The following is a 14480-nucleotide window of genomic DNA, read 5'->3' as shown; positions in this document are numbered from 1 at the left end:
TACACAAAATGCTTGCCACATACGATAACTGCCAATGTATCTTCTGCCACATAATTACAATTCCTACAGATCCTGCCATCACAAATCCATGGGCACATTTCATGCTGGTTTCATACAATACACTGAGAAGCAGTGCATAGTATTGCATTTCTGCATGTGTCCTGGTATTGCTAAACCAGTGGTTATAGGAACTGTCATGCAAGTGGCAGTGATATATGGAATCAATAAATCCCCTTGGGCAATCTGCACGTAAAATGTTGAAATGTGCATCGACAATACTAGGTGTACTATTGTGATTGCATCAGCAATAATATCTTAGTAAATGAGGTTTGCCTAAGGTAGGCTAGAATAGTTAGTATACTGTTACCCAATATGGGCCTTTACAACAGGGTAGATTATAAATTCAGTCAATCAATCAGACTGCAATCTCACTTGGGAAAGGTTTATTACTAGGCAGCTGCCTTTAAATATCCATGGTGTTGATTTTATGTGAAAGGACTTTTTTAAAGTGTTGTGTTATTTTGTTTTATTCTAATAGTATGTTGTGCCCTATCTCACGTCAGTGACAGAGTTGCCTTTAAAACTTCAGTAATGAAAGGAAATGTGATTGCCAGTGGGGCACTGTGGCTCACAAAAGCTGCAGAGGCTGGGAATTTTATATGTTACTGCATTCCACTAGTCACAAAAGCACAGCCACTTCTTTACAAAACTTGCACCTCTCTCTAGATAGGGGGGAAAGTGATAGAATTGGAAAATGAAGCGGCATCAATTTGAAGCACTGTTTTACTTAAGTAGCACAACATATGAGGAAGTAGCTTTTTTAAAAAAATGATGTAAATGCACTAGTTGAAATTGGGTTGAATATCAAACCACTAAAATCAATGAAATCAAGTTTGGTCATAGCAGGTTAATTTCAGTGGAAACTTAGGTTTTACTGATTTCAATGGGCATTATCAGAGGGGTGAAAATGTGAGGGAGTTTAGGTGAAATTCCCAAATTATGTGAATTCCTAAACTACTTATGAGGTTCTTCAATGCATGACTATATAATATATGTTTGGAAATTGCATTAAAACATTTGATACAAGCAAGCTGAAAGTGTTCAGAATCTGATAAAAATCAAATGAGCAGATATGAAGAAAGTCCAGTTTTGACACCTGTGCCTGAACATGTTCTCAGTAGTAGATCTCTTGGTTTATCGGGTTCTCTGTGTGTGTCTGTGTCTCTCTCCAAGTACATTTTCATAGACTCATGTTTCAAACAAAGGCAATTTTGTTTAGACTTCCTTGCAAGAATGACTTTCCTGTTCCTGCCTTTACTGGAAAATGAGGGGTTTTCCACTTCACTGGCATGCTGATGTATTTCCTTTCCGTAATTTCCATGCAGGTTACTTCCATGATTCCTGCTAATTGTAGTTACAGGTGCCAGGAATTATTTAAATCACCAAGACAGTGTTCAAAAGAATGTATTCTATTTTATTTTTTCTCTCTCTCTTTCTCTCTGCCTTTGCTTTCTCTCTTGACTCATTGTATTGCAAAGGAGAAATTCATGGGAGCAAGTCCTTTCCTCCACACTCTGGGACTGCAAAAAGGATCAGATAAAAAAATGTTAGAGCACTTGGTTCCCTTGCCTCTCACAACTGCAACCCAGATAGACTCTTTATGCCATGCTACCTCTGAGAATGCACAGAGACCAGGTCAAGTAAAGGTCACAGAGTTGGGTTGCAGAAGCATTTGGCACCTTATCAATTATTTGCACAACAGCCACCAGTGAAGACAAGCCTACAAGTCTATGTGCTTGCAGGGAGCAGGTTTGCATGCAAATTCTCCTGTCCACACATGCAATGTCAGCATGTGGTTGAAACAAGAGGGCATCTAAGGAATCTCCTTTCATGTCTTTGGGTTTTGGTTCTGTGCCCTAGACATGGTGATTCCCAACCTGCCAAAAATGTGCATGGTGCACTGGCATAGACTTTTCATGACCTTCTTCAATTCTGCTACATCCCAAGAGGCAGGTGAAAAGGCATGTCACACAAAACTCCTTATTTTGCAGGTAGACAACTAATCAGAAATAGGTTTGTGCACGCGGGTGGGGGAGGTGACGCTATTGTTTTTAGAAGTCTATGATATGGCTAATTTGGGGGTGCTGGTTAGGGGATGGGGCTTGTGGATTTTATTACTTTATCCAAGTATCTCCTTTAGCAGAGGTGCTTTACGTATTCACAAAGCAGATGGGGACACCTGTGGGGTTTAGACCTTGGCTTTAGGACACAGCCCCTATTATAATCTCTCTCTCTTTTGGCAGCAGGTGAGCTACTGTTTGCCAAGTTATTTTAGAAGCCGTTTTCGTTAGAATTTTCCCTGGCTCTGTCCTTTTATGTTTTTAGTCGGACACTCCCTCACTGTAGGCTTTGGGGTGGCTTTATCCAGCATTTATCCTGCAGACAGTTTTAATCACACTTTTGTTGGCCCCTGGGGAATGTTTTCCATGAAAGGTGAAGGTAAGAAATGTTCTATATCCATAGCCCAGGCTGTTCGTTTCTGCTTCTGTGTAATTCGAGAACTGGTGAGCAACCCACTAGTCCTTGGTGAGAAAACAACAGGTAGGAAGGGCTTGTGTGTGTTGCTATCCAACTCCTATAGCTAAGAGAAGGGTCCTGACTAGAAAGCCTGAGAGAGAGAAGTTCTCCAGCTTCTCCAACAGGGCTCCTTGGAGCGGGAGGGTCATCCTGAGGACACCTGAGAGCGACCCGTCGGACTCCGAAGCCCCGACCGCCCTGCGCGCCAAGAGACCCGCCTCTCCCCGCCTCTCCTCTCCCGCCTCCTCCTCCTCCTCTTCTCCCCGAGGTGGAGAAACAGAGAGACGTCAGGCCGGACCGGAGATTAGCAGTCGCTTTAAGTGGATTAGAAAGCAGCCGAGTTTGGGAGAAGCGAGCGGAGAGTGAGCGGAGCAGGCGCCGCTTCCCCCTCCTCAGGCTTCAGCCTCTCTCTCTCGCTCGCTTTCTCTCTCGTACTGAGGCGCCCCGCCATGCCCCAGACAGTGGCTCTGAGCGGCCCTTCGCCGTGGGGCTTCCGGCTAGTCGGGGGCAAGGACTTCAGCACCCCGCTGACCATTTCCAGGGTAAGTCTCCCGAGGGAGAAGCCGCGTCCCTTTCGTTTCTTCGGGGGGGGGGGGCTGGCTGCTGGCTGCTGCCTTGAGAAGCGCCTCAGGCACCGGCCGGCGCGAGGCTGTCACCATGCCCTGACCCGCGTTGGGCTCGGCTGGGCTGCCTTCTGAGGGGACGACGACCTGCGCGCCGCGAGGCGAGGAACTCGGTCAGTTTGGGCAGCGCGTGAGGCGAGGGAAACCAGCAAGCCATTTGCGCCATTTCCAGCAGGGGCTCTCAACCGACGGCGGGTGGGGAGACGACGACGGTGCCCCCGTCTTCTTGCCTCCCGGGCACCGCAGCCTCTGAGGCAACTGGGTCGCGGCGGGGAGCAGCAACAGCAACAAAGGCGGCGGCATTCCAGGGACGCCAAGCGCTCCGTGGAGCATCGCTCCCCGCAGAGGCACTTGTTGCGCGCCTCGAGTTCCGCTCGTCGCTGCTGGATGCGGGAGGGTGGCATGGCTTGTGAAAACTTAAGACGACGGAGGAGGCAGGATCAAGACCCGCCTTCAGGGGTGCTGAGGCAGGAGGCTGGTTTTGCCCAGCTGCTTCGGTTTCAAAACTCAGGAGTTTCCTCTCCAGTGCTGTAAGTGGAGAAGAGGGATATTATTTGGGATCGGAGTGTGTGCAAAGCAAAGCTGCGTAGCGACTTAGATTTAAAGGAGAAGGAGAACCTGGAACCGTGGATCTTTAAAAAGAAGAGCGGGCTGCTGAGCGGACCAGAAAAAGATGTTCTCCTTTAACAGCGATGGGCTGCTGCTTCTAACTAGCGGGCTGTTCCAGGGAAGCAAGTGAAAGAGTTTGCACCAAGTGGTCTGACTGGGTGTTGTGTTTGGCCCGCCAATGAATGCAGAGCGTCAGCGCGGAGCAGGGAACCTCCAGCCTTTGAAGCGATTGGGTTTATCTGCTGTTTATCTCTTTTCTGCTTGGGTCTCAGCATTTTCGAGCGCTGTGTAGGCAAGGCAATCCTTGGACCAGTCATTTATCAGGAATGGCTCTCCTGAAATTATACCTGGGGTGCATGATTTCATATCTGGTTTAAACAAGCTGATCCCATTCATGTTGACTGGGAAGTAAGTTTTCCTGACAGTCGTGGGTCTTAGCTATGAAGGTAACTTGTTTTGGGTTGGGCTGTTCACCTCAGCTTACAGTCCTAAGCATACAACAGGGCAGCGTCATAAAATGTCTGAGAAACAAGCTTAGGATAATTCTGGACTCATATGTATAATAACCATTACTAACTATTAACCACCCAAAGAATATGATTGAAGGGTGGCTTGAAATGCCAATAAAGCGCCTACTGATCAGAATGTTTGATTTCTAGAAGTGTTTCAGAAAAATGCAGGTCTGACATTGTATAATGTAAAAACGGGAACGGATAGTTATTTCACCATTTAATTTTATTTATCCCAAGGCAGCATTACACTTCAGTCAGTTTGGCCACTGTGAAAACATCCACATCTGGGTACTGTAGATAGCATGGCCCTATTCCTACCATGTTCCATTCTGGCACAGCTACTCCTGAGCTATCAATGTAATACTTACCTTTAGGATTGTGGCGTTATATATTGGAGATCCTGTCCTGAAGTGATCTGGTTCTTTTGCTCCATAGAAGATCTCTGGATTTCCTTGTGAAATTGGCATTTATTTTATTTTTTTGCTTTGTTGTAATGAAAAAATGTCCTCTGTTTGGCCCACAGTTCGGTAAATCACAAATCCCTCCCCCAGATATGGATATATGTACACTTCTTGAGCTTCATTAAGCAAGTAAATGTACCACAGGGAAACAGTGGTTTTAAGAAATGGGGAAACTGTTTCCAACAGGAGCCCAGTAACTGGCAAGGTGTCCTACTCTCTTGGAATTTTTGAAGTGCCTACTTCAAAACATGCCTCTAACAGAAACCATATATTTAGATACTAGAGAGCATCTGATTCTTTCCCTCTCCCCCATCCAGCCACACAATGACTGCAATCCTATACACACTTTCTTAGAAGTAAACCCCTTTAAACAGAGTTAAATACATTTCTGAGTAAACAATGCATAGGCTTTGGATGCAAATGTCAACTCAAAATGCTGTAAATATTTTCAGTGGTTCAAATTTGAAAAAACAAATAGACCCATGCAAATTCGTGGATTTGGTTTTCTCTTTCGCTCTTACGTTTGTCCTGTTCACATATACACCACTCACAAACCAAATGGCCTGCTTGCATGTTTTCCTATAGCCATCTGGTTGGCCTCTGTGACACTAGGATGCTGGACTGGGTGGGCCTGATCCACCAGGCTGTACTTATGTTCCTACATAAAAATGCAAAGTGCATGGGAGGCATACCCCCCCTTCAACCAGCACTGTTCAGGCACTCCTCCCACCCACTCCAGCTAATTTCATCCCTGTTTGACTCTTTCTGCAAACCATTCCTAGTGCCTACCATAATGGTATTTTAAAAGCAGTGAATATGTATTTGTTGTCAGTTTTCAAGGGAAAAAATGTAACAGGGCTTGCTGGGAGAAGAAAGAAAAGGTACAGCCAAGCTAGGCAATACCTGTCAGACTGAGTTTTCCATAGATATTAAGGAAGCTAAAAAGTAAGATATGAATTGCTAGACCAGACCAGGGTTCATATAAATTTGTGATGTGGAAATTTGCAAGCTGATGTAGCGGTAATGGGGGATATCTATCATTTCTGCCCAGGATCCAACATTCCGTACTTCTAAATATGGAGTTTCTATTGAGCTACCGTAGTTGTCAGCCACTGACCAACTTTTGCCCCCTGGACTGAACTATTGCGATGTTACAGAAGTATGGGGTCATAGGTGCCAGAGATATGCCTTAGTTTTATTGTAGAGGCTACATGTGAGTTCCTAAGCATATTGGCCTGAAGATGAGATGAGAGAGGAACAGAATACGAATGAAATTTCTGAGAGCTGAAAATTTCAGGTAGGAGGAGACTGAAGCTGGCTCTCAGCCAGATCTAATGAGAAGAAAAGCTCAAGGGATGCCTTCAAAGCATGAAGCTTTTAGACACCTGAACTTATCTCAAAGGTGATTTCACTGTGCTGGAGGATAGAAATTCGTGTGATAAGACCAGCAGCAGGTGATGTCAACAGAGCTGGGGCTAATGAGAACAAAAGGGCAGCTTGGAGCACTTTGAAACAAAATGAGCTATAGAATAATAGAATTGTAGAGATGGAAGATATCATGAGGGTCATCTAGTCCAACCCCTTGCAATGCCAGAATCTTTTGTCCAACATGGAGCTCAAACCCATGACCCAGAGATTAAGAGTCTCCTGCTCTACTGACTGAGCTATCCATCATGAGCCATCTTGCCAGTCAGTGATCATCAGGACCTGCCAGTCCTGTTAATCAGATCAAAGCTTGTTCAACTTCTATTAAGCATGGAGGGATGCTCCCTTACTATTTAGGAGGGTGCCAAATGGTTGGGTAGTTGTAAAGATTTTTCTTGTAGGCCTACTGCAAGCTATGTGAGGAACCTGGGCAGACTTTACAATGTGGTGGCTATAGTCATGGCTGTAGTCATGCCATCTTTTTCAAATCCTAGCACTCTTTGTTGTTGTTGTTTTTCCTAAGGAGAAAAACAACAGTGCTTTGGAATACAAAACAAATCATCTATTTAAAATAACAGAGCTTTATATTTTAAGTCTCTTCCCCACCTCAGCTTGAGAAAGGGAATCAGTACAATAATCTCATGTGATAAGAAAACAATTGAGGTACTATTTCTTATTCACCTGGAAACACAAAGCACATGACATGTGACCACCTGGCCAGCAGCTTTCCAGTGTCGCACTAGATTCCGCCTGCAGCAACACTTTTGAAATCTTGTTTTCATAAACTGAGTTTCAGGGAGAGGAGACAGTGCAGAATTTGGCACGTTGTGTGCTACAGGCTTGTTAATACAAAGTTAACTTTGCTATGATTTAACCCAATGGTTAGTAATTAAAGAGTAGGGCTGCATTTTGCCTTTTAGAGAGGCCTTTTGAAGCAACTTCATCTGAGATTATGACCATTTTAGTAGTTAATAAAAATTAACTTTGAATCCTCCTCCCCCAACAACAAAATGTTTACACTGCTAAAGCTAAGCTATTCAACACATCCCAAGCTCTTTTCCTAATATAGAACATCAGCTACTGTCCCAGAGACAAAGAGAACATTTAATCTGAAATTGAAATATAAAGTAATCCTACAATAAGTTGTTACCCATTTCTTTCTTCAGGCTGCGTTGAAAAATGGATATGTAAAAGTCTTATGTATATTACAAAGCAGCGAGGATTTTTTTTTTTTTTAGTATTAAAACAGTATTTTATCACAAAAATACAGAACTTGGTAAATGACTTAGCAAACATGGTACTTAAACATACTATTTAGACCATTCTATTTTGAGTATTTGTTGTGTCAAAAATACTGACCTCCTTTGTCTTTTCATTGCAAAAGTTTGTGAACTTTGAATCTTGGGAGTGTCTTAAAGGACTGAACATTTCTCTTTGAAGTCAAATAGATAACTTGCCTTTTTCATATCACTTTTGTACCCATTTTGTGTTTAGGATAGGTATACATAATGGCTCATAAAGCTGTCACATACATTGCAAGGAGAAACAGCTGCTAAAAGGTGTTTCCCCCCATGCAGCCTGCAAAATTCATTCCCTTTAGCTGCATTCAGTCTGGAAGAAGTTGCTGCACTAAATGGGAATCACATCCAGCAATCCTAAAACAAAATGTCAAAGACAGGCAAATGAATAACTTTTCAAAACTATTCTATTTGTAATTGTTACAGTCAATTTGAATATATTTGGCTGCAAAACTCTATATATTCTTCTTAATTTAGATAGGTTTTCCCCAAATCCCATTATTTTAATGGGGGGATTTTAATAACACAGACCTTGAGTAGTAGCAGGCAAGGAACATGTGACAAGGTACTGATGAGGAGTGAGTAAAATAATACAGACATCTGTTAAACAAGCACATAATAGATATGCCCAGAGGGAAAGCAATTGGTCTCTAGGCATCAACACTTTTTGTTTATTTAAAAAATGTTTGCTAGCTCTCTGCCATTCTCCTTGCCACCCTTTGGTCTTAATGGAATTTATCATATCCAGAGAACCACCTATTCTTAATAACCTATTCTTAAGTGGTTTTAAGTGTGATCCTGTTCAGGTTCACTCAGAAATTAGTCTCACTGTGTTGTGAGGTTTATTCCCCAACAAATGTGCATTGGACCACAGCCTTACAGAGCAATCCTATAAATGTTTACTCAGAATTAAGCCCCACTAACCAGGCACTGTGAAAATTTTGGGCCAGTGGGCACATCTGGAATTTGGACAAAGGGCTAGTCACAAAGTTGCTGCCATCGGGGCATGGTGTCAGGGATGTAGAACGGGTAGCTGGAGCCTGGGATGGGGCAAGTGTTACATCCCCCTGTGTTAGGAACTGGCTGGATGAGGAAGAGTGGGGGAATCCACTCAACCAAGAGCCCCTCAGGGAAGGCACAGAGGAAGAGGATTTCAAGCCTGGGGACTGGTGGTGGGACTCTGGTCTTACCTCAGAGGATAGGACAGGCAGGGATCTGCTAGAAGCAGGGTGCTTGAGGGATAACAAAGAGACAGGACAGGGTGAGGAGGTTCCCAGTTTCGATGTAGGTACTGATAGTAATGACAGAGGGAAGATAGAACCTGCAGTTCTCCCTCAAGGCCACTCTGGCAGTTTCTCCACTGACAGCTTGCTGTGCCCCACTGAACAACTGCTTCGTTAAGACAGGATTGCCCTCTGTGTGCTCATTGCTCAAGCGTTTCTCTCTCTTTCTCTGATTTACAAACAACCTGATCTCCCTGTCGGCTCCCTGACACCCTGGTGGATTGGGCAGCAATCGGCCCATTCGATGGCCAGCATCTAAACAAGGGAGTCTCTCCTTACAAACTAGCCCCAACCTGGGAGCAGAAATAAGGCAGAGAAACGTGAAGCCAATAGGACTGCTGTGTCGCCTTGACCTCCTGTCCTTGCAGCTAGGCGCTCTGGGCAACACACGTGGCTCTGGCATTGCTTTCCCGCCTTCCTCTTCCTCCTTGTCTCTTCTGTGGGTGGTGGTGGCACAAGTGCAGCTGTCCCTCTGCCAGCCATGAGGAGCACTGCCACTGCCCAGCACCAAAGGCCTGGCCCAGGTGTGGCTTGCCTCCCTACAGCTCTGGCCTCAATGTGGGAATCTGTTGTGGAGGTGCCTGGTTGCGCCCCCTCATAAATTTGCTCCCGGGGCCATGGCCTCCCTGTCCCACCCCCACTACATGACATTGCACAAACATGGCTGTCATGGCGGCATAGTGTAATGGCTGCTTCATCAAAGAAAGCACAAAAAGAGACAGAACCATAAAATAATGCAGGTTTGTCCCTTTCCCATCAATGGGGGAAATGCGCGGACATCAGCCACTGCCAGAGGAGATGGTAGGATGAATGTCCAATCCTGGCATCCATGAAATGTGATCATGTTTAAGGGAGCTGAACTAATGCAAACAGTAGCTGAGCAGGAACTCCAAGCAGTCTCTCATGTGGATTTTTGATGGAATATTTATTGAAACCTTTCATGGGTATCATAGGATGTATTGGTGGGCACACTGATGACCTAGAGCACCACACTGGCAACCCCTGTACTAAAGGGAGATGTTTCCAGCTCATGAATATCACAGTCATTTGTGTTTAGGTTGGGAACATGTGCCAACAACTATCAATGTCATAAAACGTTGCAGATATATACACTAAGAGCAAATGTAGCTTTTGTCTTGGGAAACAATGGAAAAGTGCCCTTTCAGGAGTGAAGTCAAACTGTTGAAGAGTTACAGCGCCTGCTATGGTTGTAGAGACCACAAAAGAAGCCTTTGTGTCTTATGGCTGGAATATGCTTATAGATCTACTTGTGCACTATCATGTAATCCATGTGTATAATTTAATCATGCAATACAGCATGGGTGGTGTTTCTCAACAAAAATGATGTAGCTGCATTAATGGTTGTTATTTCCTCTATTTAACAGTGGTTGGCTCCTGATAAATTTCTAGTTTTTGGATTTACTGTAGAAAATTCAGTTCTATTTCTTAAGTAGCAATGTGCGGGTCTTTATGACTAAGTTTTAAAATTCCCTGCTTTTGAACATCATTATGAACTACCCATACCTTATGCACTTAATAGTGTTTTTCCCCCACAGAAAGCTAAGATAATCTTGACTTTGTGCATAAAATGAATTACTTTAATTAATCAGTCCCACTGATAATCTGGGATAGGAAATCAGACGGAAGGAATGATTCATGTTGTTCCATTCCTTCAAGGTCTGACCTTGGTGGAAGCTTAACAAAATAAACCTCACACACCCTAAACATTTTCAAGCTTTGCCAAGCTGGACAAAACAAAACACATTCAGCCTAATGGAGGGGATTTACAGAACTTTTACAATGTTAGTGTAATGACATCAGTATTTTAAAAACAAAGTTTAAACTATTGTTCTCCTGATGCAGGTGCTCCAAGTTTCTGTGGAAATAATATGCAAACATCAAGGTTCCCACTTAGAATCAAGGCCTGAAACCATTTCATCCATTTCTCAAGTAGACTGTCACGATTTTACATTTTCAACAGAAAAACAACCAAAAACATTTTAAAATAGAAAGTGTCACTGAGTCCAAACCTTGTACCTGAAATAAAATGGGAATAGGATCAGGTTCCCAGTTTATAACAGTGATGCTGCTAACACATAAGTATATTTACAATATGTAAATTTAATAGCTTGGTATAGTAATCAGGTCGGTCCAGCTACTGTGCTTATATTTATTCAAAAGAAGCAAAAACAACAACATCCAGTTTTAAAAGGATTGTTTTCATACTCAACCATTTGTTGTGCAAAAGCTCTAAAAGGGAATAAACAGAGGGCAGTGAATTGAAATACAGAAATGGCACTAAGAGATAAATATATATATATATTATTGCCAGTGATAAATTGATACACAAAAAATATAAATATATTTATATTGTTAGAGACATCTGAGTGAGTGCATCAAGAGGTCCTAATTTTATGATTCACAAATGAGGGAGATTTGTTTAATTTAATTAGATAAGCACAATGGCTTTATTGGGCTGGGTGCATGTGGTACCTCTTGGGCTCTCTTTAAAAATATTTTTTCAGCACTGGGTGGCTAAGTCATGCACCCACCTTGACACAGGGTAGACACTCCAATAGGAATAGAGATTCCTGTAAGTAAGGGTCTCCTGCTTTGGCTTTTGAGCTTGGCAGATGGGTTTGAAAAGTTCTTGTAACAAGTTCTCAGCTCCATTGAACTCCTCGTCCCCTTGGTTCATGATCTTTGTGCTGATTAGAACAGATTAAATCACTCCTGGTGCCGTTGTTGTCTGTTGTCACAGTCACTAGATATGCCCACTAGGGCTCATCCTTGAATAGGAGAAGGCCCACTGAGAAAGGAAAATGCTCTACGTTTGTGCATTCCCTAACTGTCAGGGGCGGCCAATGCTTGGAGCCAAGTGAGGCGATTGTCTCAGGTAGCAAGGTACCCAGGGCTAGTAGATCCCAATGTTGATCTTTCTCTCTTTCCCCCAATCTGTTCCTAATGTTGACCTTCACTCACTCCTTCTTCACTGGCAGGGAGAGGGGTAGCTCCCTTTTGGGGTTGCCTGAGGTGCTGAAATGTCTTGGGCCAGCCCTGGTTACAGCCCTCATGCTTGCCACTGGCCCTCAAAAACACCAGCCCTATGTCTCCACTTCTTATCTTTCCCATAACCTTTGGTACAAAATGTGTGACATGATGTCACTGAGCTGAGAGTCTCTTTATCCATTCTCCAATTGATTCCCTTGGCTTTCAAGGGTTGGGATTGGCACATTATATGCTTTGTACTGTTAAATGTTTGCGGGGGAGGAGGGAGAAAGAGCTGTAAGGCTGCTGCTTTTGGCAACAGCCATATGATTCCTGTAACCGAAACATATAATTCTACCATTAGAAGATGACATGGATAGGGGAAGCCAAGCACTGTGGTGCCCTGCTTCCTTTTTCCTCACTCGTGAGATAACTCAGCTCTTCTTGGCTGGCAACAAGATTCATAACTAAAACCATACATTTTAGCAGCAGGCTCTTGCAATCTCTGGAGAGGGATAGCTTTATACTGTGAATGTGAAGGAAATGTGTCAGTCTCCAGGGGACAGAGCTAAGCACTCCACACATCAGCAGATGGAAGCAGCCCTCACAAAGGCAGTCATTGATCCTGTTCTCCCACATTCATGGCTGAAAGAGAAGTTGTGGGTAGTAGCGTTCAGAAAGTTGGAGGGGTAATGGGATTACAAGACCTTATAAAAAAGCAAAAACACAACCCTAACTCTTGCCTTTCCTTTACCAAGCTCGCACAATTAACTGGAAATATTTAGTGTTCCTTTGCCACTCATTGGGTTGGATTCAAAGAAGAGCAAGCAGAACTCCACTCATGCAGTAAGGCTTTCCTGGCTCCTTCCACCATTGTACCCTCATGCACCCTGCAAAAAGACATTTTTGGGAGTTGAGGGACCCTTTGGAACAGCATAGGGTGTTTGCAAACAAACCAGTATAAAATACCAGCCGTGCATTGTACTGAAATATGATTTACTCATGACTCTTTTCTATATTTTGCAAGAAAAAAAAGCAGGGAGAAAAATTACAGCAATAATTAGCACAGAAAATCATATTATCATTGACAGCCAAACTAGATGCAGTACCATTCTCAGAACTAGCAATTGCTGAAGGGCTTTTTAACAGTAAATAGCATGTGTAGGAGAGTTTGATCTATGCTGGAACCCTAAAGAGATAGTAGGTGGCTCTAACCTTTTGCCCCTCATTGTGGTTACAATCCAGATTGGGTACCCTGTGTCTGCTAACCGCCACGCAGTAAACTCTTTCTGATTCATAGTTCAGTCTCTAACACTATGCTAAACCAGAGAAAATGCAAACAATATATCTTACCTTTGGAGGTCGTGACTTCATTTCCCTCATGTGTCAACCCAACCATAGTAATTACGCAAACAGATAAAAAGCAAGGAACTAGGCTGGAGGATGCCTGGCATCCCTTTCAGTCCTGCAATGAAAGCAGAAATGAAGGTACCATTGTCTGTTAAATAGCCCTGCTTTGCTTGGCTCTCTACAAAATACAATAGAGAACTTTCAAGTTCAGAAACTTTTCTAGTCTAGACAAAACAAATAACAAACTGAAACATCTAAAGGAAGGTGTCTGTTGTGCACTGACTCACTTCATTCAGAATTATGTAAGTTCATCTTAAGTCTTCCTTTGGCTTGCATACATTTTCCACCCCCATACCAAGGGAGTTAAACTTGCATGACTGTCAATTGCAACTCACCTGCTTCTTGCCAAAACTGCCTGTGATGTTAATAGGCAATTGTAATCAATAACAGTCAGTGATATTTGCAATCCACTAAAACAAACTCTTCTGTGTTGTTTTAATGGAACCCAGTTAATGAATCTTGTTAAAAGCATATGCTTATTTTAATACAGTGGTACCTCGGGTTAAGAGCTTAATTCGTTCCGGAGGTCTGTTCTTAACCTGAAACTGTTCTTAACCTGAAGCACCACTGTAGCTAATGGGGCCTCCCGCTGCCACCATGCTGCTGCCGCACGATTTCTGTTCTCATCCTGAAACAAAGTTCTTAACCCGAGGTACTATTTCTGGGTTAGTGGAGTCTATAACTTGAAGCGTCTGTAACCTGAAGCGTCTGTAACCCGAGGTACCACTGTACAGTTTTTGTCAGGTCTCCATCTTAAGGAACTGCTAGTTAGGGACAATTCTAAACTTAAACCATTTTATGGGACATTTTAGTGTTTGAGCTTTGGTTAATAAAAATATGTTGCTACACAGGTGTTCTTTTTTATGCTTTTTAAAAATCTAATCTAAAAGTCAGCAATAAGCTATTTCATCAACTTCCTTTCACCACCATCTCAGTTCTGAAAGAAATGGGCCTATAAGGGGTTTAATAAAAGGCAATGGCTAGAAGGGTCAGACTGAATGTTTAGGTTTCATGACACAGCATCTGTATAATATTGTTAAGTTATGTACCGTAATACAGCATCTGAATAGAAAAGTGACTCTGTCAGTACATACTTCCAGGGTTGCTGCATGGGAGTGTTTTAAGAAATAGAAAGCTTGAGAAGCTGAATAAAATGCTTCTTATACAGCTGCTGAGGTGTATATAAAGTAGGAATATAACAGACAACCCAAAACTATAGCAGATTAGATAGCAGCCGAAATAGCTAGGGGAGTTCCAAAGCCTGATTTATTTATTTTTTTAAAAAAAGCTTTAA

General features: G+C 43.0%; 1 protein-coding gene across 1 annotated transcript in view; it reads left to right on the top strand.

The window, feature by feature from the left end:
- The first annotated feature begins 2825 nt into the window (after positions 1–2825).
- PDLIM4 (PDZ and LIM domain 4) overlaps positions 2826–14480 on the top strand; it is a 64057-nt gene continuing 52402 nt past the window's right edge. The window contains exon 1 of the mRNA XM_079966568.1: positions 2826–3119. Within this exon, the coding sequence (XP_079822694.1) occupies positions 3027–3119 (93 nt within the window). The 5' untranslated portion in view covers positions 2826–3026. The remainder of the gene's footprint in view (positions 3120–14480) is intronic.

This window comes from Podarcis cretensis, assembly GCF_951804945.1.
Source record: "Podarcis cretensis genome assembly, chromosome: 2".
Lineage (NCBI taxonomy): Eukaryota > Metazoa > Chordata > Lepidosauria > Squamata > Lacertidae > Podarcis > Podarcis cretensis.
This window is presented reverse-complemented; position numbering and strand designations above follow the sequence as displayed.